The following is a 23,961-nucleotide window of genomic DNA, read 5'->3' as shown; positions in this document are numbered from 1 at the left end:
GTTACTTAAGTAAAAATGATCTCAAATCCAAGTATTCCTAAACTGCACAGCCTGCTGTTAAAGACATACCACACACACATTTAGAGTTCCAGTGGGCTTTTATTGATAAACAAAAATCAAGATTTTATCAACCATCTTTTCTGAATGTCATAAACTCAGCAGAGACTCTGGTCCATATATGTGTACATACAACATAACACATTCCAACCAAAACAGAGCCCCACTGGAACATTTGCCAATTAACAGAAAGCCAATTTCCCCTTTCCCGAAATGTTTTCAAAATTGAGTCCCACTGTTCACTTCTCAGTGGAACTGGTCCCTTGTGGCTAGGGACATTAGAATTCTATCCCATTTTTTGCTTATTGAAATTTTTTTTTCAAGTTTTAGTTTTGTTTCAAAAAAGGGAATAGTGACTTTGTTTTCTCCAGGCACCCCTCCCCCACAACCATTGGTTAAAATACAGTAGCCTGTATCTTAATAACCCAACCCTACCCCCTCCCTTGCCCTGCCCAGTATTGTCTACTGGAGAATTTAAATACACTTCTGTTGGAATCTGTCAGCTATGGAGGGGCAGAGTCCAGGTGCCAGGCTAGCTCCCTCTGACCTCATGAACTGTTTCAACCTTTGGACACATAACTCTTTACCTCAAAGATGAGTTTTTAGACCAGAATAGAGAGAGTGAATTTTCTTTGGAAGTTTTAAAAGAACTATCTTTAAGGATATAAAGTAGAACTATAAGCTCACCAAAGTCCACTTAAGTTCACCAAAAAGTTGACTGACATCAGCTCTCATGAGGTCAATAATTCTGCTTGACAAAGGTATTCTGCCAGAAAATGATTCCACAGTAACAATTTTTAAGATACATAGAACGTTGAAAAAGTAGCAAATTAAAATAACATGGCTTAATTCCCAAGAACTTACTTCATTTTTTTGTTACTCATCTGTAAGGTCAGGAGTGTGGCTAAAGGCAGTTTCTGATGAGGTTATGAGCTTCCAAAGTGTTTCTAAATCCTTAGTGCAGATACCCTCCCTTTTGGGGCACAGTAATCTCCCTCCCACCCCTATTTAAAATAAAGAAAAGAAAAGAAAAGAAAAAATTAAACCAAGAGATCAGAATGAGATGTTTGATTCCAACAATTTACCCTCAAAGGCTTTGTGCTGAGTTGTCTGGTTCTAACCCAAGCATGATGGTATCAAACACAAAGCACACAGCAAAGGAAAGATGCTCCCATCTCATTCTGAAAACAAATACTGATAACCAGTCGCCTCCCCCCACCCCCAGCCTTTGGAGCCAACCCCATATTATGATGCTGGGACCTACTTAAATAATTTAGGGATATATTTAGGCTTCCCTTTCCCTTACATCTTAGAATACATTTATTCCATTCCTAAGGTAAAAGGCAAGAAAGTTTCTCCTTTGCAATATAAGGAAAGAGACAGAGGCAGCAAGGTGTGTAACAGTCTATAACCTATTACACAACTATACAACCACTGACTAAACCATGAGTTGGATGAAATTTAAGTATTAAAGACAGGGGAAACAGTTTTCATCCAAATGAACCACTGGAAAAATATTACGATTACTTAAATACCCAATATTGGAAGAAACACAAAAACAACTTTCAATAGTAACTATACTCCCTATGTAAGGGGGATTAAAAAAAAAAAAAAAAAAAGACTAGGCTTTGGCCTAGTCCTTAGAGCATCTTTCCATTTAACAATTCCTATTCAAGAGTGAAGCACCAAAACTGGACAGCTGCCTCGGAAAGACTGTGTCCAATAGTGGTGTCCCAGATAGTTTTAAGTGCCACTCCTCATCAGAGGCTGTACTTTAGTAATACTTTCAAAGTCTGTGCTTTTAGAGGGACCCACAGGCATGTGGCACCAGGCAGAGCACAGTCTGAGGATGGCAAAGGAGACTGCGCTGTTTGTTTAATCACCCACACTCTCTCCAGCGAGACAAAACTGCATTTATGAGCGTTTCTTGCTTTTCTTCTATAATGAATGATCCCTCTTATCTCGCCAGAGGTGGGGGAGAAAGAGAGCTGCATCAGTACAAGGGGCAAGATTTTTTGGTCAAAAGTTGATGCCTTTTAAGTTCCCTCCCCCCACCCTTCCCTGGAAAAAAGTTACTTCCTTAATTAGGGCTTGTATTTAGTAAACAACCTTGGCTGGAAAGACACATGTGGCTTGGATACCAGACAAATGAGTTACTCTTTTTGGGGTTTGTACTGCGCAGCTCTTGCTACAGTTTTTAAGGAGTTAGGGTTCTGTCTGATCAGGAGGCATCTGCAGGATTTTGATCCTCAAGAAATTTTGGGTGAGTCACCAATAGTTTTGCTTGGAACTAGGCAGAGTCAAAAAAGCATCTTCAAATAAGTGATTTCTTTATCCAGATGAGTTAAGCATGAAAGTTTATGCAAGAGATATCTTGTAATATTTTAGGGTTTTGAAAAACAATGGAATATAGAAATCAAAAAATTTTTAATTTTTTTCTTTTTTTTAAACCCGAGATGCCTCCTGATTGACCTAGTACACTGGGTTAAAAGGGAATTAAAAACATTAAAAAAAAAAAAGTTCACTGGTTTTGATTCATCTCACTCCTTTTGCCTGGACATCAGGCCAAACATCAAGCATGTTGGGAGGGGCACAATTTAAAGCAACACTATTAACTGTAAAGCATTTGCCAGCAATTTACAATGCAAAATGACTGATAATTCTTGTCACAAAGCAAGAGGATGGCAAGCAGCTTTCTGTAGCATGAAAATTAACAGCTCTCAGGGGTTGCCCATCCTGCAAGTTTATGTATCAAGGTGGGCAGAGGGCAACACACACAGTACAGGAGGTGAGCCACAGAAAGCAAGCCCCAGAACTGCTGCTAATGTTACCAAAGCTGGTACTGGCTAATATTCTGAAATGCAAATCCATGCTTTATACATATACTGTTCAAAGACACTGCCACTCAACTGAACTCCCACACTGCAAGGCAGAGTGTTCTTTGTCCCCTTTTGCTGAGCTTGAAAAGTTCAATTTTTTAAAAAGGGGGGAAGAAACAGTATCAGAGAGAACGTCTCAAAAATAACATCTTGAACTATAGGTTTCTGAAGCTTCTTTGCTCTCTCTGGCAGGCCTCCTCCAAAGGTACTGAGACAGTGTGGCAGCAGTGAATCCGACTTCTGGGGCCCTCTTCCAACACAGGGTCCCCATAGAAGTCTGCTTTCTACAGTAAGAGGCCAAAGTACTTTTTAGAATTTAGTGTTGCGGAAAACTGAGCCCCTCTCATCTTTAGCTGCTCCCATAATCACTCTAATCCCCTTAATCCCAGCAACCTTCATCCAAAAAAAAAAAATATATATATGTATATATATATATGAACCCAGAAAAAACTTATTTACAAAGTTTATACAAGTATACACACCCAATTTTCTATGGGACACGCTTTGCCACAGAGGAAAGAGGGTCAAGGCTCTGACATGTCTACACATCAAGTGCCATAACTGCTCATGGAGGCGTCTGTGAATCAGTCTTTAGTGTTCTGCTATAGAGCACAAAGGCTTGTCATATGGCTCCTGCAATGATAGACTGCTCTTTCCTTTGGGAGCGATGATGTTGCATCTACTCAGCCCAGAAAAAATTTTTACTTGGGATTGTTTTTTTTTTTTAAATACATATATTTACAGTGCGGATGAACTGCAGTTGCATATCAACTCCTCCACATAAAGAAAAAGAAAATGGTGTTTAACATTACTAATACGTTTCATTTTCCAGCCCTGGGCTTGAGTACTGGGTAGAAAGGGAAGAGAGAGACTTCAACTTGAAACCAAAATGAAAAGACAAAAATTTTAAAAAGAAAACAAAGAAAAAAGAATTACTATTGTTGATTCCTCGGGTTGTGTCTAAAAGATGATATTCTGAATGGTCTCATAGCATAAGGCACTTCGCACAAATAAGTAATAAGCTCTTCAGGCTTAAAAAATGGATGAGTAATCAGGGAGAAGTTGAAATGCACTCGAGAGTCAGCTGTTGAAAAATTTTGAAATCGCAGACAAGCTTGTGTTCATCAAGATTCTTCTCTTTTTAGGGTTTCTCCCCTTCTCTTCCTTCTCCTTCCTTGTCCCCTTTCCCCAGAAAACATTTAAAAAAAACCAGCAGTTAGTGCAACTAATGTTCAGTCAGCACACAGTGCAAACAAGTGGAACAAAAAAGGTAAATTCCTTCTTTTCGGCTTTTTTCTCTTGACCACTTAAAAAAAGAAAAAATGTCTGAGCTCTTTTAAGTCTTCATAGTTCCAAAATAAAAGAAGATGAAAAACCCACAAGAGAAGAGCATCCCCCCCAAAACGATGTGTCACAGATCCAAACGAGCCTTCTGTAGTTTGTCAAAGCCTAAAGAAAAAAGAAACATAAAATTCACTTTGTCAAAGTAATATGAACAGATACATTAGGTGTTCACAACCCCCATTCCAAATGTTCTCTGTAAGAGCTTCTACTGAGCCTTTGCCTAATATAGAATCCACTCAAGGATTAAGGAATTTCTGCTAGGCATCCCAGAGACCGAGTGAAAGCCTGAGAGAAAGTTCTGGTAATAGGCAGTAGTCACCCATGACAATTTGTACTAGCAAACAAGAGCTCATTTTATGTTTGTCTGAGGGTTTTGCATAACATTTATACTAGGAAAAAAGGTTAAAATAAAGAGAGTAATTTGAAAAATCTAAAAATAGTAGGTAAAATGTTCACTGTTAATTTGGAAACCATTATCTCTCAAATTAAATCAGATTTTCCTCAGGAAAAACCCTCCAAACAGCCTACATTCCTCTATGTTGAGCTGTGTTTTCAGCACTTCTACCAAAGCCCAATAGTCACCAAAAGATGAGAGTGGGTGCAAGAAACAAGAATGGGCATTTAAAACAAAGACAGTTATCCTCATAACCTGATCACACATTTGACAATAAGGTATTACAGGTAATTTAACCTGATTTATTAGAGGCACCCATTAGAAATTAAGAGTGAATGCTAACAGAGATAACTGGGTGACAAAGAGCAAAAATATTTTCATATTCAAAGTCGCTAAGATTTGTTTCTGCTTTCATTATTTTAGGAGTCTGAATTTGTCTTAAGTACTGTCACGTACTACATTACTCAGGAAGACTACATTCAAGAACGTTTGTATAAATAAGAGAATCCACAACTCCACCCAAAATGCTTCCTGTTTACTATCATTTATGCCAAGAGGTGTTTCACCCTTTATTGCTATTATATATGGTGGGACATCAAATTTCCCCCCAGGAAAAGAGGACCCTGATTTCTTTCCCTTCTTTCAACATTACATTCACTTAGCTATTCTGCTGGATACCCACATGCTTGTTAAGGTTTCTCATCTTCTACAGGCTCGCTGTGGTATTCTGCCACATACAGGCTTTTGTCAATGTTGCTTGGGATAGGTTTGATTTCTGTTCCCAGCTGCTCCTCAATACTTTTCAGGTTGAAGCGATCATCATATGTGATCAAGTTGATGGCTAAGCCAAGATGACCAAAGCGACCTAACAAACATTTTTAATTAATAAAAGAGTTAAATATGAAAACCAATGTGCAAGTACAAGTCTATGAGTGGCAAAACCACACAGGATTAATGTTTTTGTTCAGTGCCATTCTGAGTATATGAACCCCACCTCTTATGGTTTCCTCACACAATTTCAGGTTTCACAGCCGTACTTCTATTTTACCCTTTTCCAATGAAAAGCAGGTTTTCATTTGTGTAAAAAGTTGTCAAAATATACACACTGAACACTTCAGTTGTAGACTGAACCACTTAATGAGAAAAGTGAGGCTCTCATTTGTGAATTTTATCTCAAATTAAGCATACAGTACAGTTATTTTAATTTTTCTTAATAGATGTTCTGAAAGAATTAGGAATTAGTCTTATTTACCAAACAACTAAACTAGTTTTAGTTCACTGTTCTAATTGCTATCACACTCTACTTCACAAAGAAACAAAATTTAGTGATTACACTTCTCAAACAATTTCCACATAGAGTATCTTTCCTTTTCCTCACCTGATCTTCCAATACGATGGAGATAGGTCTCTGCCAGCTTTGGGAAGTCAAAGTTTATTACCACATTCACAGCTTGTATATCAATACCTCGGGTAAACAAATCTTAAAAACAAAAACAAAAAAATTCCATTATATCTTTTAATTTGGTGCCATAATACTCTTTAACATAAATTTCTAATGTAACCTAAGTTTATTCAACTTCATTAACTCAAAAGTATCTGCAAAACACTGGCATTACCTTTCATGCACATTACCATAAATAACTTTCTGCTCATAAGTTATCTTTTTTCACATTCTTCTAAGAAAGCTTTCAAAAATGGTCTAAGATAACAGCAAATCTAGGATGACTGATACGTTATACATTTATAAGTGAGTCTCAGGAGTATAATTTTCTTTAGTCTATTTTTGAGTATTTAATCCAAGATTAACAGAGTAAATTATTTTTTAAGTTTGTTGTGTAACAGAATACTTTAGAAAGAAGTAATCCACTAGCAGTAATTATGCTTTGCTTAGAATTCATTCATCCCATTATGCTAAATGATTCATAACAGGTCTGAGGTGAGCTAATATGTATGCAATGCCATCCCTTTTACCTTTTTCTAGTCCCACAATTATTATGCTAAGTTAGGCCTTGAAAAATAAGGTAGAAACAACTATGATAGGCTAGTAGCTAGGTTTCACTCTTCTGTCAGCTTCATACTTTAAAATAATCCACGATGGTCAGACAAGTATTTCTAAAAATACTGCTCTGAATTTGTAACTCATTATTTTAAACTGCTTCCAGATAAAATTTAAAATTGACATTCAAGGTCCTCCTCTCTATACGCTGGTCCTAACATACTTCTCTAACCTTCCTCTCCAACAAACTCATCAACTTACTCACTTATCCTTCCTTAAACCTATCTTCTTAGCCCTCTATGGATCACTTTTATACCAGTCCCCCAAATTAAAATTCCTTCTTCTGCAAGTCTGAAACTTATCTAGCTTATAAATTAAAAATCCATCTCTTCTCGAATCACGTCAGCCAGGCTAGTTACTTTCCTCTCCTAAGAAAATTTAGGATTATTTATTATACATACCTCACACTTGCAAATTACCTTTACTCCTTTGTAGATCCAGCCCAATGCCTGTTTTTGTAAATAAAGTTTTACTGCCACTTGGCCATGCTGATTTGTTTATATATTGCCACTGAGCTAGAATGGCAGAGTTGAGTAACAGAGACCGACCACATGGCGTGTAAAGTCTAAGATACTTGCTATCTGGCACTTTATAGAATAAGTTTGCAGGCCCTACCTTAGATTCTTAATGTTTATCTTTTTATCTCTGCTTATCAAATTATTCCTTGAAGAGAGGTATTTTGCATGTATTTATACATTTCACAAATAAATGTTATTCAACACTTATTTAATGACATATAACACACCATTCTGAAAAAATCAGACAGGACAAAACATTGATACTTCAAAACCTTTCTGAGGGCAACCCTGCAACTAATGCTTAAAAATAAAACCATGTAACCACAGTGGTAACTCATATCAATCTATGAGTACTTTTAAGTACAAAGAACTTTTCCTAGGAAAAAAAGTATTTTTTATTCTCAAACAGGGAAACGGTTAATGGCAAAGGGCACCTTCTGTTTGCCTATACAGTCGATCTTGCACAACTCGGGCTAGGGCCTCAGTTAAAAATCTGTTGTATCTTTATAGTTGGCCCTCAATCCCTGGTTCTGCATCCTCAGATTCAACCACCAGCAGAAATCATGTAGTTCTGTAGCATGTTTAGCAAAAGAAATCCAAGTATAAGTGGACTCATGTAGTTCAAACCCATGTTTAAGGGTCCACCGTACATTCTGAATTTGCTTGAATTGTTATGCTAAACATTTCACTATTTCCTCTTTCCAGATTATAGATGCCCCAAGAGCAGGGAGTGAGTGTGTATATATTTAAATTGAGGTAAAATATACATAGCATAAAACTGGGGAGTAAGGTATTTTTGCAGCACCTAGCTAAGGACGTGGCAAAGGGTAAATAAGTAACTGTCAAATACCAATAAATATTGTTCAAATTAATAAACATCGACAGATATTTCTTCAGAGTTCAGTTTAAGGCATCCCTATTTTATAGCTGTATTAACTGTCCTTTCAGATGTAAGGCAGAGTCAAGGTAAACTGGAAGCATGTAAGGTATTTTGTCAGTCCTTTTTTTGATTTTTGTAGAGTAGCAAATTTAGTATCCTGCTAAAAAGAATTTGGAGTTTATTTCTAGAGCAGCATCTTTAAAAATCCAAATTCTGAAATATCCTAAGTCTTGATCTGGGTGGTGTGGTGGTTATACAGGTGTATACACATGCAAATATTCATCAAATAACATACTAATGATTACTGTATTTATCTGTATGTATAGCTCAAAAATTAAAAAAAAAAATCCAGGTTCTTGCCTCTATGCAAAAGCCTAGTTTAAATTATTAATCTAATACCAACACTAAGACTATTCCCAGTGCAGAGACGGGAGGCTACTGAAACCATTTGCTTTGTTTGATCTACCTCCCTAGTTTGTTTTCGTGTAGTGAAATATACCAAAATATAAACTAGTCTACTTCTGGCAAAACCCCCAAAAGGCCAAAATAAACAACTTCCAAAACATAGTTTCTTCATATAATTCATTCCTATATGCTACAACTATTCAGAAAACACACAATCCCCAGAACTGGTTTAAAAGTCAGAGATGAGGTATGAGTGCCAAAACAAGTCTTCTGCAGTTTCAGATATGGAACCTAATTTCAGAAGTTAACTAAGCTAATTCTCAACTTCAGAAGTTCTAGAAATGTAGGGTAGTGAGGTGAGCTGGACTATGTCACAGGCTCCACTGCCTGACAGGACAGAAAAAACAAGACAGAGAAAGCAAAACTAGGAAGAAAAACAATGGGTAAAGGAAACAGAAAATACCTACCAGTGCAAACAAGATTGCGGCATAAGCCATTTCGGAAATCATGAAACACACGATTTCGATGTTCCTAGGAAGAAAACGATACATTTGATCTTGCTTAAAACTCATACAAAAGCCCCCAAATTTCCATTGTTCTCTCTCCTATCCAAACAGTTCTTAATACCCAAAATTTGTTTACATAAATAAGAGGAGTCGATTCAATACAAATTAAAAACAAAAAGCGAAATAAATTTACCATAAATTAGTTTCCCATGGGAATTAATAAGCAACTAATACACACCTATCCATATCTATAGGTAACATTTATCTCAATTCTTAAAATGTATTTCTTTTTTTTTGCTGAAGTGGATTTTAAATGACAATTTTCACCATGTTTTTGTTATGCTTACTTTTAAAATGTTTCATACAAGAGATGCTAAGTCTGGCTTGGCCAAAACATTTACTATTTTACCTTTTCAGTTACTGTATACAAAAGCTAAAAGTAACTACTTTCCAATTAAAAGACAAAAATGTAATACAAACACAATGACTCTAGCAAAAGCAATAAATCCAGCATCTTGGTAAACTGGTCTGTATTTTCAATACAATGTTCTTCCATTCTGGAACAGTCTCTTCAACCCTTCAACCTAACACTCCTGTGATAATTTTGATATTAGATGCTTACGTGATGCTATCTGATCCATGATATTAAGCTGCTTTGAAAACCAAATGTGAGTTGATTAATTAGCTCTTAACCTTTTAAACTACAGAAACTGCTTTCTTGTCATGAAATTTCACAATGTTGTAGTTAGCGCGTGCACATGTGCACGCACACACACACAATGCTGTCTTACAGTTTTGACTTTATTTTCTGTTAAAGTTCTGAGATACAGGGATTGCATCCTTTTTTTTCAACAGCAAATAGTAAAGAAAAAAAAATGTACCCAAGGAGGTACATATGTAAATCAGAACCTTCTGCAATGATGGAAATGTTCTGTATCTGCATTTTCCAAAATTGTGGCTGCTGGTTACATGTAAGGTGAGACCTAAACTGTGGTTAGTGTGACTGAAGAACTAAATTTTAAACACTGTTTAACACGTTTAAATTGCCACATGTGGCTAGTGGTTATTGTATTAAATACTAGTGCAAATCTAAGATTACAGGGAGTGGAGGGAATAAAAATCTCACATTTCTATTATGCTTGGCAATTTATAAACTATTCATTCACACACAGTCTCAATCTTCCTAACAAACATGTGAGGTAAAAATATGTACTATTATCCCCTATTTTATAGTTAGAAAACTAATTCCAGAGAGTTTAAAATGAAGGGTCTTTCACCTGCTAAGGAATATTCTTAAACTCAGGGCAGTTGGAAGAGCATTAAAACAAAATAAAATCCAAGAAATACTTAAAACAAATATTTAAAAATCTGTGCAAGTTCAGGTTTTACACTCACCTGCCTCATTTTAGCATGGATATAGAAGCAAGAATAACCCAGTTGAGAAATCTTCTTGGCTAGCAATTCAACTCGCTGAGAGGAGTTACAGAAAATGATCGACTGGTTTATCTGAAGCTGAGCACAGAGAGGGAAAAGACGTAAGGAAGAAAAACAAAAACCTTCATTAACTTCACCAAATCTTGAAACTACTAATTGGCAAATGAATACTGAAAACATCATCTAAGACTTGGAATCTCATGACACGAGAGATGCAAAACTATAAAAAATTTAAGTACTATTCATTTATGTAGTTGCGGCAGATAGTAATTCTTATTCAGGAATAAGTTTTACTATAGAATAGTATTTTTCATAAGGGCCACATAATTGCTAGCGAGTAAAACACAGCCAATTCTCATTATTTAAGGTAGTTATGTTCTATACAGTCACTGTAAACAATGAATTCGTGAATATAGAACAATTGCTCCTAGGGAAAATACAGGGTTACATTCCTGTGATGAACTCAACTTTTTCATCAATGTATCAACAAGATAATCTTGTTTTGTATGTGTTACTGTTTAAAGACACCTTATTTATTCATAGCCAACAGCACTGTAACTCATGCCTTTAATGAAGCTTATCCAACATGTATTTTCTCTGCAAGGCAAATCAGTCGTCTTGTACTTAGGAGCACTGGACAGCACTTCAGCACTATGTCTATGGGTCACTTTAAACAGTGAAATCAACCAAAGAAAAGCTCAAAAATGTGGGAAATGTGGCATTAAATAGACTATGAAAAGACATTCATTTATAGTATGACAGCTGAAACAAGACAGCATCACCTTGTTCGAACTCAGGCGAGAAATAAATATATGAGGTCTCAAACTGTTCATGTATGTCTGCAAATGATTTCGAGAGTACAGACTTACATGACAAGTAAATTTTGGCAAGTAGGCGAATTTGTAACAATCTGCTTTCAACAGAACTACTATAAATTACTGAAATAATGAGGATCACCTCTAATTAAGATCAAAATATTTTAGAATCAAATTAAAGATGCCTTTGACTTGTTAATCTTACAATATCAACTTCAGTTCAACAACTGAAATGGCCTTTTAGCAAAAGCTAAGTCCTTTTTTTTAACGCTGAAAATAGTGAGAAAACTGATATAACTGTGTTTTATTCGGATTAAGTAATGGATAACATTCAGCAGCTAAAGCCTAACAGGCTTACCCTGGAGAAAAGTGTGTTGAGGCAGTGTACTTTTTGGCGCTCAGTTACATATGCGTAGTACTGGGTTACTCCCTTCAAAGTTAGTTCCTCCATCAGGTTAATCTCATAGGGTTTCTGCAAATGGGAATTCTGGGGAAAAAAAAAAAAAAAAAGAAAAGTCTTATACTTCAATTAAAGACTTTCTTAAACTCAAACTACACCCTTGTACATTACTTTTTTTTTAAATTTTTTTTTGGTTGAGGAAGGTAATTAGGTCTATTTATTTATGTATTTATTTTTAGAGGAGGTACCAGGGATTGAACCCAGGAACTTATGTATGCTAAGAATGCACTCTTAGCACCTGAACTATACCTTTCCCCTCCAACCTCATGCACTTCTGTCTGATAAACTCTTACTCTAAGGAATGTTGCTCTCTTTAAAATGTATAATCTGTCATGGAAGAAATAAATCACTACAAAATGGGGGATCTAACATTCAGACATATTATAGCTAAGTTACTGTTTTGTATTTTAAATATAGGATTATACTGAGATCAATTTATCTAGCATCAATGGCTATGTCAGCCTGACACCAAGAGCTAAGTGAACAAGTAAGAATCAAATTACTTTGATATCTTTTTTAAAAAAAGCTAATTTATGCACAACAAACCTTAATTGATCAGCTGAAGAAAAACCCCAAAACTTGAAATCTTCACAGACTAATAATAAGATGTAATTATGGATAAAGGTGTACTCATGGGCAATAGGTTTACACTCACCATGAACTTCTGTACACTAAGAGGGAAAGTAGCAGAATATAATAAAATCTGTCTGTTTTTAGGTAGCGTGAGAATAATATCCTCCATTATCTGCACAAAATCCTGTGACAGCAACTTATCTGCCTGCAGTACAAAGTACAAAGAGAAGATGATTTTAAAAACAATGAAATAAAGTCTAAGATCTTTGGTTAATAAGGTATCATCTAGCAAGAGCACTGAATGCTCCTGGTTGTAAACCGTTAAGTCCAGTGGCACCAAGACACATTGCCAGTGATACAGTAGGGAAAAAGTCTATAATATGACCTTCTGGAGGGGTTGGGGAATCCGCAATTTAAAAATTAGGATGTCTACTTACTGTAGTAACCATTTTCTAGAATACCTACCCTATACAGTTGTTGAAAAAAATAAATTGTAAAGCACTTAGTGCTAGCACACAGTGACTAATAAATGTTATCTCTCATTACTCAAATATCAAACCTGTTCCAAATTAGACTATGATCAAATTGATCTAGTTATCTAAAATACAGACCAAATAGGAAAGTAACTCTGTTTCAAAATATCAGCACTCATGTGTATAAACACTGCTAGGTCCCAGGGATACTGAGTTGATTAAGTTATTAAAAGGCACTTACAACCAGATAAAATAATACAAGTGACAGAGACAAAACAAACAAACAAAAAACTCCAACTCAATACAAAGTAGTATGTGTTAAATGAGGGGTTAGGGACATTACATGCTTCTTAAGATGAATCACAGAACGGACAGAGACTTTGAATGAATTTGGCTTTGAGGTAATTCAAAACTTCTTTTTTTGAAAAATAAAAATAAACCCTGATATGGTTGCCCTAAGAAAAATACACAAGCTGAATTATTCCTATAAATACCTATCATCTATTGCTTTTAAAAGGCAAAACATATTTTATAAGCAAATTAGTTTGAACGTAACAAGAGTCATTTGTTTATCAGAAAGTCATAAACACAAAGAACTTATGCTTTATACACTAGCAATTATAAACAAAGCACAGAGTAGTACAGAATAGTATCTTCCCAAATGAAGACATTACCTCATCCAATACTATCATCTGGACATGATCAACTTTTGCTACTCCTTTCTTGATAAGATCCAGGATTCTCCCAGGGGTAGCTATCACCACATGCACTATGTAAGATTAGAAAACATACTCTTGTTATTTTCAGCTGGGACAAAAAAGATATAGTAAAGGTTTACCACATATATTTTATCAGAAACACTGTTATAGAGGTAGGAATAATACAAAGAGGCATAGATGTGTTTTAGAACATGGATTTCCATTTCTTCAAAAAAAATTTTTTTTAAATTGAGGTACAATTACAATGTGCCTATCTCTGGTGTACAGCACAATATCACAGTCACGCATATATAAAAATATGGATTTCTATTTCATCTTCAGTTGGCTAGAGAATATTTGTTAGTTTCACCTATACATGAGGTAGGCTACAGCTTCTCAAATTACCTGCTCCAAGTAAGGGGCATACTTCCTTGTCTTAGGACAACCCACAAAGAAAAACAAAAGGTATGTCAAGATTCTGATAAGAGTAACTTGCCTCTAATCTACATCAATGGTCTTCAGAAGATTGTTACAAGGGTAAGAAAATCATTTTAAATAACTGTGCAGCAAGAACATAGTTAAGTAATTAATCTAATCAAATGACAATCACATATAAATTGACTAAAATTTATGTATAATCATAAAAATGAGTTTCATTGCTGTTTTTTTCTCTCAATAATGTATCATGGACAATTCATGAAAATGAGTATGTCAGCTTCACTCTTTAATGGCTGTGTGGAATTCCATTCAAACTATACCCCAATGTATTCAGCCAATCTCCTGACACTCAGGACTACAAACCACGCTACAGTAAACAACCTTGTGTTTGCCCAATTCTTTCTTTAAAAAAGACCCTTAAAAATATACATTTATAATTTTGAAACATAATGCCAAATTGCCCACCGTAGAGATTGTATCAATTTATACCCCCATGTTGCAAGACAGCCTATTTCTCCACAAACTCACATTACTGGTTTACTAATTAGCCTTGCCAATTTAATTAACCTTGCCAACCAGACTAGCACAATATCAATTTACTGCTTTTATGTACATTTAAAAAAATTATTAGTAACATAGAATATCCTTTGATACTAAAACAATTGTTTCCTCCTGAATGAACCCAGTCATTTCCTTTTTAATTTTTCTACTGCAATGTTGGTTCCTTATTCTTAAAAACAAATTTTTAATAAGTTACTGAAAGGAAACACCTGTGTGTCAAACTACAGCTAGCCAGCCACCTTATAGCAATCATTTCCTACCTGTATCATCAAGCCTCATTATGTCATCCCGTAAATTGGTTCCTCCTGTGGTTGCCATCACTTTGGCCCCTCCCATGTGTTTGCTGACCTGGATGCAAATTTGACTGACCTGTAGAGCAAGTTCTCTAGTGGGAACAATCACCATTGCTGGAAAGTAACAAATAACAGAGAAAACAGAAAAAAATATCATTTTAACATAGTTTAAGAAGCTACAGAAACATTGCCCCTTGTAATCTAGAGACTCAGACCTATTAAAAAGTTGAATCATAACAGGCCTGATCCCGAAAAGTCAAATGAATAAATCTTCTTTAAAAAAAGCTCCATTATAGTGTTCCAGATTTTGACTTTCCTTCAGCAACAATGCCATACAATTCTTGTACTGTTCTTAGTTACAAACCTTTAAAGGACTGAGTTGGCAATTTATAGCTCAAAGTTTATTAATTTAATATTTTAGTAAGAGATTCATTTGTCAAAATACTCAAATAAGAAACTCCTGCTGCTCAGTTCCACTTATATGAAAGTAGGTAATGGTAAGATGGGAGAAATAATTATAGCTCAAGAAAGCTTAAAATTTAAGAAAAAGCTTTAAGAGGTGAAAACTCCAACAGCTTACTCTGGGTACAGCTATGGAAATTTGCTTCTCCTACTACCTAAGCTCTTAAAATTCCCAAATCACAAGACTTTAAAGAGAAAAAGTTCATGCTTCCACAAGGAACTCTGTAGACACACAACTGCCACAAAAAACAATTCAGTTCCATAGTTTGTAAGTAGTGACATCAGATAATTTCTCAAGATCTTAGCTTTCCTATCTATAAGACAATAGTTGTTTTGCCTATCTCATTGGAATGTTATCATAACTGTGTAATATGTAAAAGAACCTTGAAAACTAGAAATCCCTTTTAAAAGTTGGGAATCATTTTTATGAGACAACAAGGCCAAAAGCTATGAAAAGGGTAAATACTAATTCCAGATTATTTAAATTCTGACTGAAAAAAAGATGGTAATTTCTATACAGCTTCAAGGTTTAAATCGCCATTTTTAGTTTAAACAAACAACTAACCTTGTATATTGTCCTTCTTCAGGTCTAGCCGTTCAAGTAAGGGAATGAGGTAGGCACCGCTCTTGCCTGTTCCATTTTTTGCTCTAGCTAAAATATCCCTACCAGATAAAGCAATGGGAATGCTCTCCTCCTAGAAGAGATAAGACACTGCAAATTACTTTTGAATAAAAACAGTACAGAAGCAAATTTTTCTCTAAAACACACAGGAAGTATACAAACCTTTTTGGTATTACTTTACAGTGTCTTACATTTTTATTTTACAAGAGTAAGTTGAGACCAAGTAAATCAGCAGGACCAGTCAACAATAGCAACTGACATTTACCAGAACCACTCAAAAAATACACACTAAATTGTACCCCAATGTAATAAAAACTGTATCTGTGAGTTTGTAATTTATGAGTGTGTTATGTCTAAGGAAGCTGAGCATCCACAAGAAACAAAGAGGAGGAACTTGAGCTGACACATAAATAGAACTTGAATACATAAAGGAAAAAACAAAGGGTATTTCACAATTAAAAACTGGAGGAAAATCAGTATCTTGTAGTAACCTATAATGAAAAGGAATATATGTGTGTATATGTATGACTAAAACATGCTGTACATCAGAAATTCACACAATATTGTAAACTGACTACCAGTAAAAACAAAATTGGAGGGAAAAAAACAGCACAAACAATATACAAAGGAAAGACTATAAATGCTATTTGGGGACTAGTAAACCAATTCGACCACAATGAAAAAATTGTAGCTTGGACACCATCCCTACAAAAAAACAGGGACAGGCTGAAAAAGTTTAACCTCAGGTCCTATTTGATATTTATTGTGTTACATAATGTACAATGTCTGTCTCACAGCCAACTTCTTTCCTGAGATGTGCTCAACTGGAGGCTCAAATCTACTCCAGTTATCTCAATCCATGGTCACATCACTGAGGCTGACCTCTCATTTTCGTATCTGGCTTACTTTGCCGTGCGTTTTGCAGAAGATAGTATTTATTAGGACCAATTTCCTAGACAAGAGCAAAGGATCCTCAACAATTACTAAAAATTAAAGACATATACACAGAGAAAAATGCAAAACAGGTACAAACAGGAAACAGAACATTTCTATTTCTAAAACTAAAAATTTTAATTTCTAAAACTAGAGCATTAGGAAAATAAATTAGGAAAGATATTCTTAATCACTACAGTAATTAGTTCTTTCTATGCTTGAGTTAATGACTCAAAGAAATATCTCTAGCACTTTAATACTGTTACTGGAGAAATATCTAAGTCATAAGCATCATGACTTTCATTTCCCACCATGATACTCATTCTAGAATCCCAATCACAAGGGTCAGATGGTCCATACGGTCTGAATAACATAGCTGCCATAACAACTGTGAAAATGGTCCAGTGGTAATACAGTTATCTTGTTCCTATAGCCAGCATTAAACAGTCTGCTTATTATGGTAAAGTAGGTCAAGGAAGAAAACCTTGGGTTTTGGTTCTTTGGTCTTAATCTCTTCCCTCCTTCTTTGAGCCAACTCTATTGTTGTTCTGAAGGGCCCACTACCTCTATGGGGGTTCATTCTCTTCTATGGTTTTTAAATAGACTACCTGCACACTACTCAGTTCTAGAGCAGAAAAAAATGCTGGGTCTTCCAATGACTTCCTGAGCCAGGTCCTTTAAAAGAATAAAACTTCTGAATGAAGTGAGACAGGGCAGAATTAGATTGGGGGTATCCCATTTACTATTGGGTTTACCCTTTTGATTTAAATTTGAGGCCACCAACTTCTATTCCTGTGCTCTCTTTGATAGGACTTAACGCTCTACAGAAAATGTTTAAGGATAGGGCTTTAATAAAGTAATTAAGCAAGCCAGTCTGTAAGTTAAGATGCACTGATAGTTAATGCACAACGTTAAGCAGAATAAAACGGAGTTTTAGGTACTCCAAAGAGTATTTCTATAAAGCTGTGCCTTTAGAATGGCATAGTTGTGCTACTGGGCACAGCATTCAAACCTAGAACTAAAGCCACAAATGGCTGTACCAAAGAAAGATTTGTGAGAGCAATCTATAATATATTTGGTTCCAACCTATCAGTGTAACTTCTTTTGAGAGGATATAATTTTAAATGCCTCATTTCCCATTAATCTTATAGCCAAAGTACAACTAAGTTCCGTCTCCTAAAGATTCAAATGCAGATGACACTCATCTGATCAGGAAGGCTTTTATATTGGGAAAAAAGAAATACCTGGATAAAATTAAAACTAAGTACTATAAAAGATAATAGACACATTTTAGGAAAAAAAGAAAAAGTAACAACAGGAAAACAATTAAGGAGAGAAGGGACAAAAACAGGATAAACTGTAGGAGACCAGTCACTAAGTTGAATTTTACTAGAGAATTTCTAAATTTCTTTTTGGCTCTAAAATCCCATATTTATACAGGTTCTAAAAACTGTTTTTATAGTTTGTTACACATAATAATCCTAAGAAACACATCTTGTGTTTTCATGGATTCTCAAGCAAAAAATAATGTAGAAAAAGGCAATGTGAATGATAGTCTCAGGTATCTAAAATAATACTTTATATTCATACTGTGCTTGCTATTTCAAAATATTTTGTTTATACAGGTATATCTTGGAGACACTGCAGCTTTGGTTCTCGATCACCAAAATCAAGTTAAGTCACATAAATTCTGTGGTTTCCCAGTGCATATAAAAGTAGTATTTACTGTATACTGTAGTCTTTTAAGTGTGCAGTAGCATTGTATAAAAAAACAATGTACTCGGGGGGTGGTAAGAGATAGACTGGGATTTCAAAATTGTAGAATAGATAAACAAGATTATACTGTATAGCACAGGGAAATATATACAAGATCTTATGGTAGCTCATAGAGAAAAAAATGTGACAATGAATATATATATGTTCATGTATAACTGAAAAATTGTGCTCTACACTGGAATTTGACACAACATTGTAAAATGATTATAAATCAATAAAAAATGTAAAAAAAAACCACAATGTACATACCTTAATCAAAAAAACACTAACCTAAATACTAATCATCTGACAACACAGGGTTGCCACAAATCTTCAGTTTGTTAAACAAACAGAATCTGCAAAATGCAATAAAGCAAAGTGCAGTACAACTAAATAGGGCCCATTCATTACATTTGGTCCTCACAATAAAAACTCTGTGAGGGAGATCATTTCTTCTTTACAGAAAAAGCTAGATGGCAGACTGGCTAAGTGACTAGAGAGTTAATTATCTATATGCTATACCAATACTGAGAGTGCAAGTTAACAGTGAATTTTAAAATCTTAATACAAAGATGTGCAATAGGAGCCAGCAAAGGTCCAATAGGAACTAAGTCCACTGGGGTGGTGGTTTAGCTGTTGTAGAGTGGCTTAGCATGTGCAAGGTCCTGGGTTCAATCCCCGTTACCTCCATTTAAAAAAATGAAATAAAACTCTACAAATTATTAAAACAAACAAACAAACCCCAAACAACTAAGTGCTAAATGAACCAATCTCCTTTTCTGATAAAATTACTATATGGAATAAAACCCATCACATTTACTGAGCATTATTACCTAAGCATAATAGCATGAATTACTTCACTTAATCTTTACAACCCTATGGTATATACTATCATATCAATTTTATAGATCAAAGAACTGAGGCTTAGGTTCAGTCTCAAATAATCAACTTAGAAAGGAGCGGACTTGGGATTCAACCAGAGCAGTCTGACCACAAAGCCTGTGCTCTTCAACAGTTCTCTAGACCAAGTTCACCTACAAGTTCACTTACTGGGAGAAGGAAGAGACCCCAGGACAGGACTTTGAAGGCCAGCAGGGCTTAGCTGGAGGAGCCCCACGGGACTGGGGGAAACAGACTTCATTCTCTTTGGAAACATACACAGAATCTCACATGTGCCAGGTTCAAGGGCAGAGGCAGGGATTTCACAGGAACCTGGGCCAGGCTTGCCTGCTGGTTTTGGAAGATCTCCTGGGGATGCAGGGGACGGCTGCAGCTCACCCAGGGGATAAAAAAGCTGATGGCGGACATTCCAGGAGTGTTCATCTACATGAGCTTTCCTGGAGGCTGACATCTTAAGTGGATCATTAACACCAAGACCTAGCCCCACCAAACAGCCAAGTATGGAAGCCTCAGGCCAAACAACATACAGGGTGGGAACACAGCTCCACCCATTAGCAGACTTTTTAAGTCACAAACGCCTCTCCTACCTATCAGAGGTCCAGGACCAAGCTTCACCCAGCAGTGGGCAGGCCCTGACTCTTACTGCCAGGAAACCTGTATAAGCTTCTAGCCCAGCCTCATCTACCAGAGGCAGATACCAGAAATAAAACAGCAATCCCAAGCCTGTGGAAGGAATCCACAAACACTGGCTAGACTCTACACTGGGACTAGCTGGACCCTGGCCCTCGGGTGACAAGAGGAGTGTACTGCTAGGACACATAACATGTCTCCCACAGAGGGCCACCTCTCCAAGGTCGAGAAACATAACTAACCTACCTAAAAATAAAAACAGCAAGATAGACAATATGAGGCGGCAGAGGAGTATCTCCCAAACCAAGGCACAAGGTAAAATCCCAGAAGAAATAAGTAATGAGGAGATAGGCAATTTATCTAAGAAAGAGTTTAAAGTAATGATGGGGAAGATGTTCAGAGAACTCAAGAGGAGTACAGATGTACAGTTCGAAGTTTTTAGCAAAGAGATGGAAAATATAAAGAATACACAAAGTTGAAGAACAAAAATCACTGAAATGAGTAACACACTAGAAGGAACCAAAAATAGACTAAATGAGCCAGAAGAACGGATCGATGAGCTAGAAGACAGATTAGTGGAAATCACCACTGCAGAACAGAAAAAAGAAAAAAGAATGAAAAGAAATGAGGATAGTCTAAGAGAACTCTGGGACAACATGAAGCTCACTAATACTCGCATTATAGGGGTCCCTGAAAGAAAACAGAGATAGAGAAAAATTTTGGAGAGAAAATAACCAAAAACTTCTCCAACTTGGAAAGGGAACAGTCACCTAAGTCCAGGAAGTGCAGAGAGCTCCACACAGGATTAACCCAAAGAGGAACACACCAAGGCACATAGTAATCAAATTTTGACACAAATTAAGGGTAAGGAGAAAATACTAGAAAGAGAAAAGCAACAAGTAACATACAAGGGAACTCCCATAAGGTTATCAGCTGATTTTTCAGCAGAAACTCTACAGGCCAGAAGGGAGTGGCACGACATATCTAAAGCGATGAAAACGAAAAACTTACAGCCAAGAATACTCTATCCAGCAAGGCTCTCATTCAGATTTGATAAAGAAATCAAAAGCTTCACAGATAAACAAAAGCTAAAAGAATTCAGCACCACCAAAACAGTTTCACAACAAATGTTAAAGTAACTTCTGTAGTCATGAAACCATAAGAAAAGAGAACAAAAAGAAGACAGAGCAAAAAAAGACCTACAAAAGATTGCTTTGGCAGTTCAGGGTCTTTTATGGTTCCATGAAATTTTGGAATTGCTTGTTCTAGTTCTGTGAAGAATGTCTTGAGTATTTTGACAGGGGCTTCATTGGATCTGTAGACTGCTTTGGGTAGTACGGCCAATCTGATAATGTCGATTCTTCCAATCCAAGACCACAAAATATCTTTCCATTTCTTTGTATCACCTTCAATTTCCTTCATCAACATTTTACAGTTTTCAGAGCATAGGTAACCTCCTTGGTTAAGTTCATTTCTAGGTATTTTGTTGTTTTTGATGCAATGGATATGTTTATACCAGTTATAAAATTCTGGTTTTTGAAGTGGGAAAAAAAGGTGAATGAATGGCCACAAATGGCAAAATATCCTTCTTTCTTATGGGTGAGTTGTATTCCATTACATATATCTGCTGCATCTTCTTTATCCATTCATCTATTGATGTGCACTTAGGATGCTTCTGTATCTTGGTAATTATAAATAACGTTGCTGTTAATAGCAGGGTATATGTATCTTTTTGAATTAATTCTTATTTTGTGGTTGGCTTTATTCTAAATAACTATGTAATTTTAAAAAGCTAAAGCTCTAGAATGTTCTTAGAAACAATAAACAGTACATATACGTAAATTTAAAAAACTATGTACAGTATATTGTGTACATGAATTTACATGCAACATATTGTGTATGTGCAGTCAAACTGTAACAATTCTACCTAATAAAATTGAAGAATGAAAAAAAAATTAAAATAAATAAATACTGGGGGGAACAAACCGCTCAATGATGTCACAAATTTGTCCTGAGCACACAGGTTGGATTCAACAGATTCAGCTTACGTAAAGAAAACAGACACATTCTAATACTACTCCCCACTAATCAGAATCAGGGTTCCTTGGGGAAATGGCTGATTCTAAGGCTTGGGAAGGATAGGTCTACAGATAAGCTTGGCATCTCGAGATATCAAAAAGGAAGTGCTCAAGAAAAATGAAGGAGGGAAGAAAAGGTGAAGAGGTGGAGCACACAGGATTTTTAGGTCAGTGAAACTACTCTGTATGACATAATGGTGGATACATGTCATTATTCATTTGTTCAAATGCACAGAATGTAGTACATTATCTAGAATGAACTCTAATGTAAACTATGGACTTCGGGTAATAATATGTCAACAAAGGTTCATCAGTTTTAACAAATACTGCTCTTGGAGGGAATGCTGATAATGGGTTATGCTATGCATGAGTGGGGGCAAGATTTATGAAAAATCTTTATCTTTTGCTCAACTGCTGTGAACTTAAAACTGCTTTATAAAACAGTCTATCAGAGGAAAAACAATGAAAGAGGGACATTACAAAAACAAAGGAACCAGCTTGAAGGAGCTCACGCTGGCCAAATACAGGACAATTTGAGCACAAAAATACCATCTGGGGAAAAAAAAAAAGGAATTCACGAGTCCATACTGATAATATATAGATACTCAAGGAAGAGCTAAGAGAAGGCTCTTCTTTATGGGGCCAAATGTGGAAGAAGTGTTAAAGAGTTGGGAACTCATCACAATCCATCAGAGTAGATTACATCATGCAGGACAGAATGCTAAGACTAGGGTGAAATTTTGATAAAGAGTAGGGTATCTGCATTGCCTTAAAGTGCTCCCCACAGACTGATTAGTTTCAAAGTGGGGGGGGGGCAGTAACTATATAGTAAAAAAAATTAAAATACCACTTCAATAGGGTAATAAAAATTATAATTACCAATAAGGAATAGATGGACACTATACCTCCAAACGTGACTTATGCAATATTCTGGCTAAGAATGTGTAACTTGAATCATATGGAAACATAAGACAAATTCAAAATGAGGAATGTTCCATTGGAAAAAAAAAAAGGAAGGGGGTTGTATTTTTAATATGTCAATATCATAAAAGACAAAAAGAGACTAGGGAAATGCTCACTGAAGAGATGTTAACAACTATATGTAATACCTGATCCTAGAATGGGTCCTGTACAGAAGAGAAAAAAATGTTTTACGACAAAATTTGGGGACCAACTAAAAATTAGTATACAAATGACAGACGAGATAGAAATATTGCATTAAAGTTAAACTGACTGAACACAACTGTACTATGGTTATACAAGAGAATATCCCTATTCTTAGGAAATACACACTGAAATATTTAGAGATAAAGGGCCATGATTTTGTAACTTACCCTTTAAAGGTTCAGAAAAAATGTATGTGTGCATGGGTAAATGTGTCTATATACACACGAGCAATGCTGTTTCACTAAATCACCTCTACAGGTCAAAAAGTATGTAATGCTTAACTCAGAACATTATATATGATAAAAAGGAAAACATACTTGAATAGGAGATGGCTTTTCCCAGCCCATTTCAAAAATTCCCATCAGCAACTCCCGTTTCAAACAGTAATCTTCAAACTCATTTCCTTTTGTGGAGGTCACATCCTAGTCAATCAAACAACCAACAACATCAAAAGAATGAAGTATAACTGTGTTCCTTTGGTTGTTAACATGCTTAAGAAAGTGTTTAAGAAGACTAAATCTTTACCCTGTTTAATATAAATACATGCAGATTAGTTCTGTCTCGAGCTATATTTCAACTATTCCTCAAGAGTAACCATTCTCTCTTTAACACACATAAGCCATTTAAAAA

The 23,961-nt window shown here is 35.7% G+C and overlaps 1 protein-coding gene across 4 annotated transcripts in view; it reads right to left on the bottom strand.

Annotated features, from left to right (window-relative positions):
- Nucleotides 1-79: 79 nt before the first annotated feature.
- DDX6 (DEAD-box helicase 6) overlaps nt 80-23,961 on the bottom strand; it is a 31,363-nt gene continuing 7,481 nt past the window's right edge. For all 4 annotated transcript variants that reach the window (XM_032472674.1, XM_032472672.1, XM_032472671.1 and 1 more), the window contains exons 4-14: nt 23,649-23,753; nt 15,812-15,941; nt 14,752-14,898; nt 13,469-13,563; nt 12,404-12,526; nt 11,647-11,775; nt 10,435-10,551; nt 9,001-9,064; nt 6,053-6,154; nt 5,357-5,539; nt 80-4,385 (exon numbers count right to left, since the gene is read on the bottom strand). In XM_032472674.1, the coding sequence (XP_032328565.1) occupies nt 5,364-5,539; nt 6,053-6,154; nt 9,001-9,064; nt 10,435-10,551; nt 11,647-11,775; nt 12,404-12,526; nt 13,469-13,563; nt 14,752-14,898; nt 15,812-15,941; nt 23,649-23,753 (1,188 nt within the window). In that variant the 3' untranslated portion in view covers nt 80-4,385; nt 5,357-5,363. The remainder of the gene's footprint in view (nt 4,386-5,356; nt 5,540-6,052; nt 6,155-9,000; nt 9,065-10,434; nt 10,552-11,646; nt 11,776-12,403; nt 12,527-13,468; nt 13,564-14,751; nt 14,899-15,811; nt 15,942-23,648; nt 23,754-23,961) is intronic.

Source organism: Camelus ferus, chromosome 33, assembly GCF_009834535.1.
Source record: "Camelus ferus isolate YT-003-E chromosome 33, BCGSAC_Cfer_1.0, whole genome shotgun sequence".
NCBI classification, from domain to species: domain Eukaryota; kingdom Metazoa; phylum Chordata; class Mammalia; order Artiodactyla; family Camelidae; genus Camelus; species Camelus ferus.
This window is presented reverse-complemented; position numbering and strand designations above follow the sequence as displayed.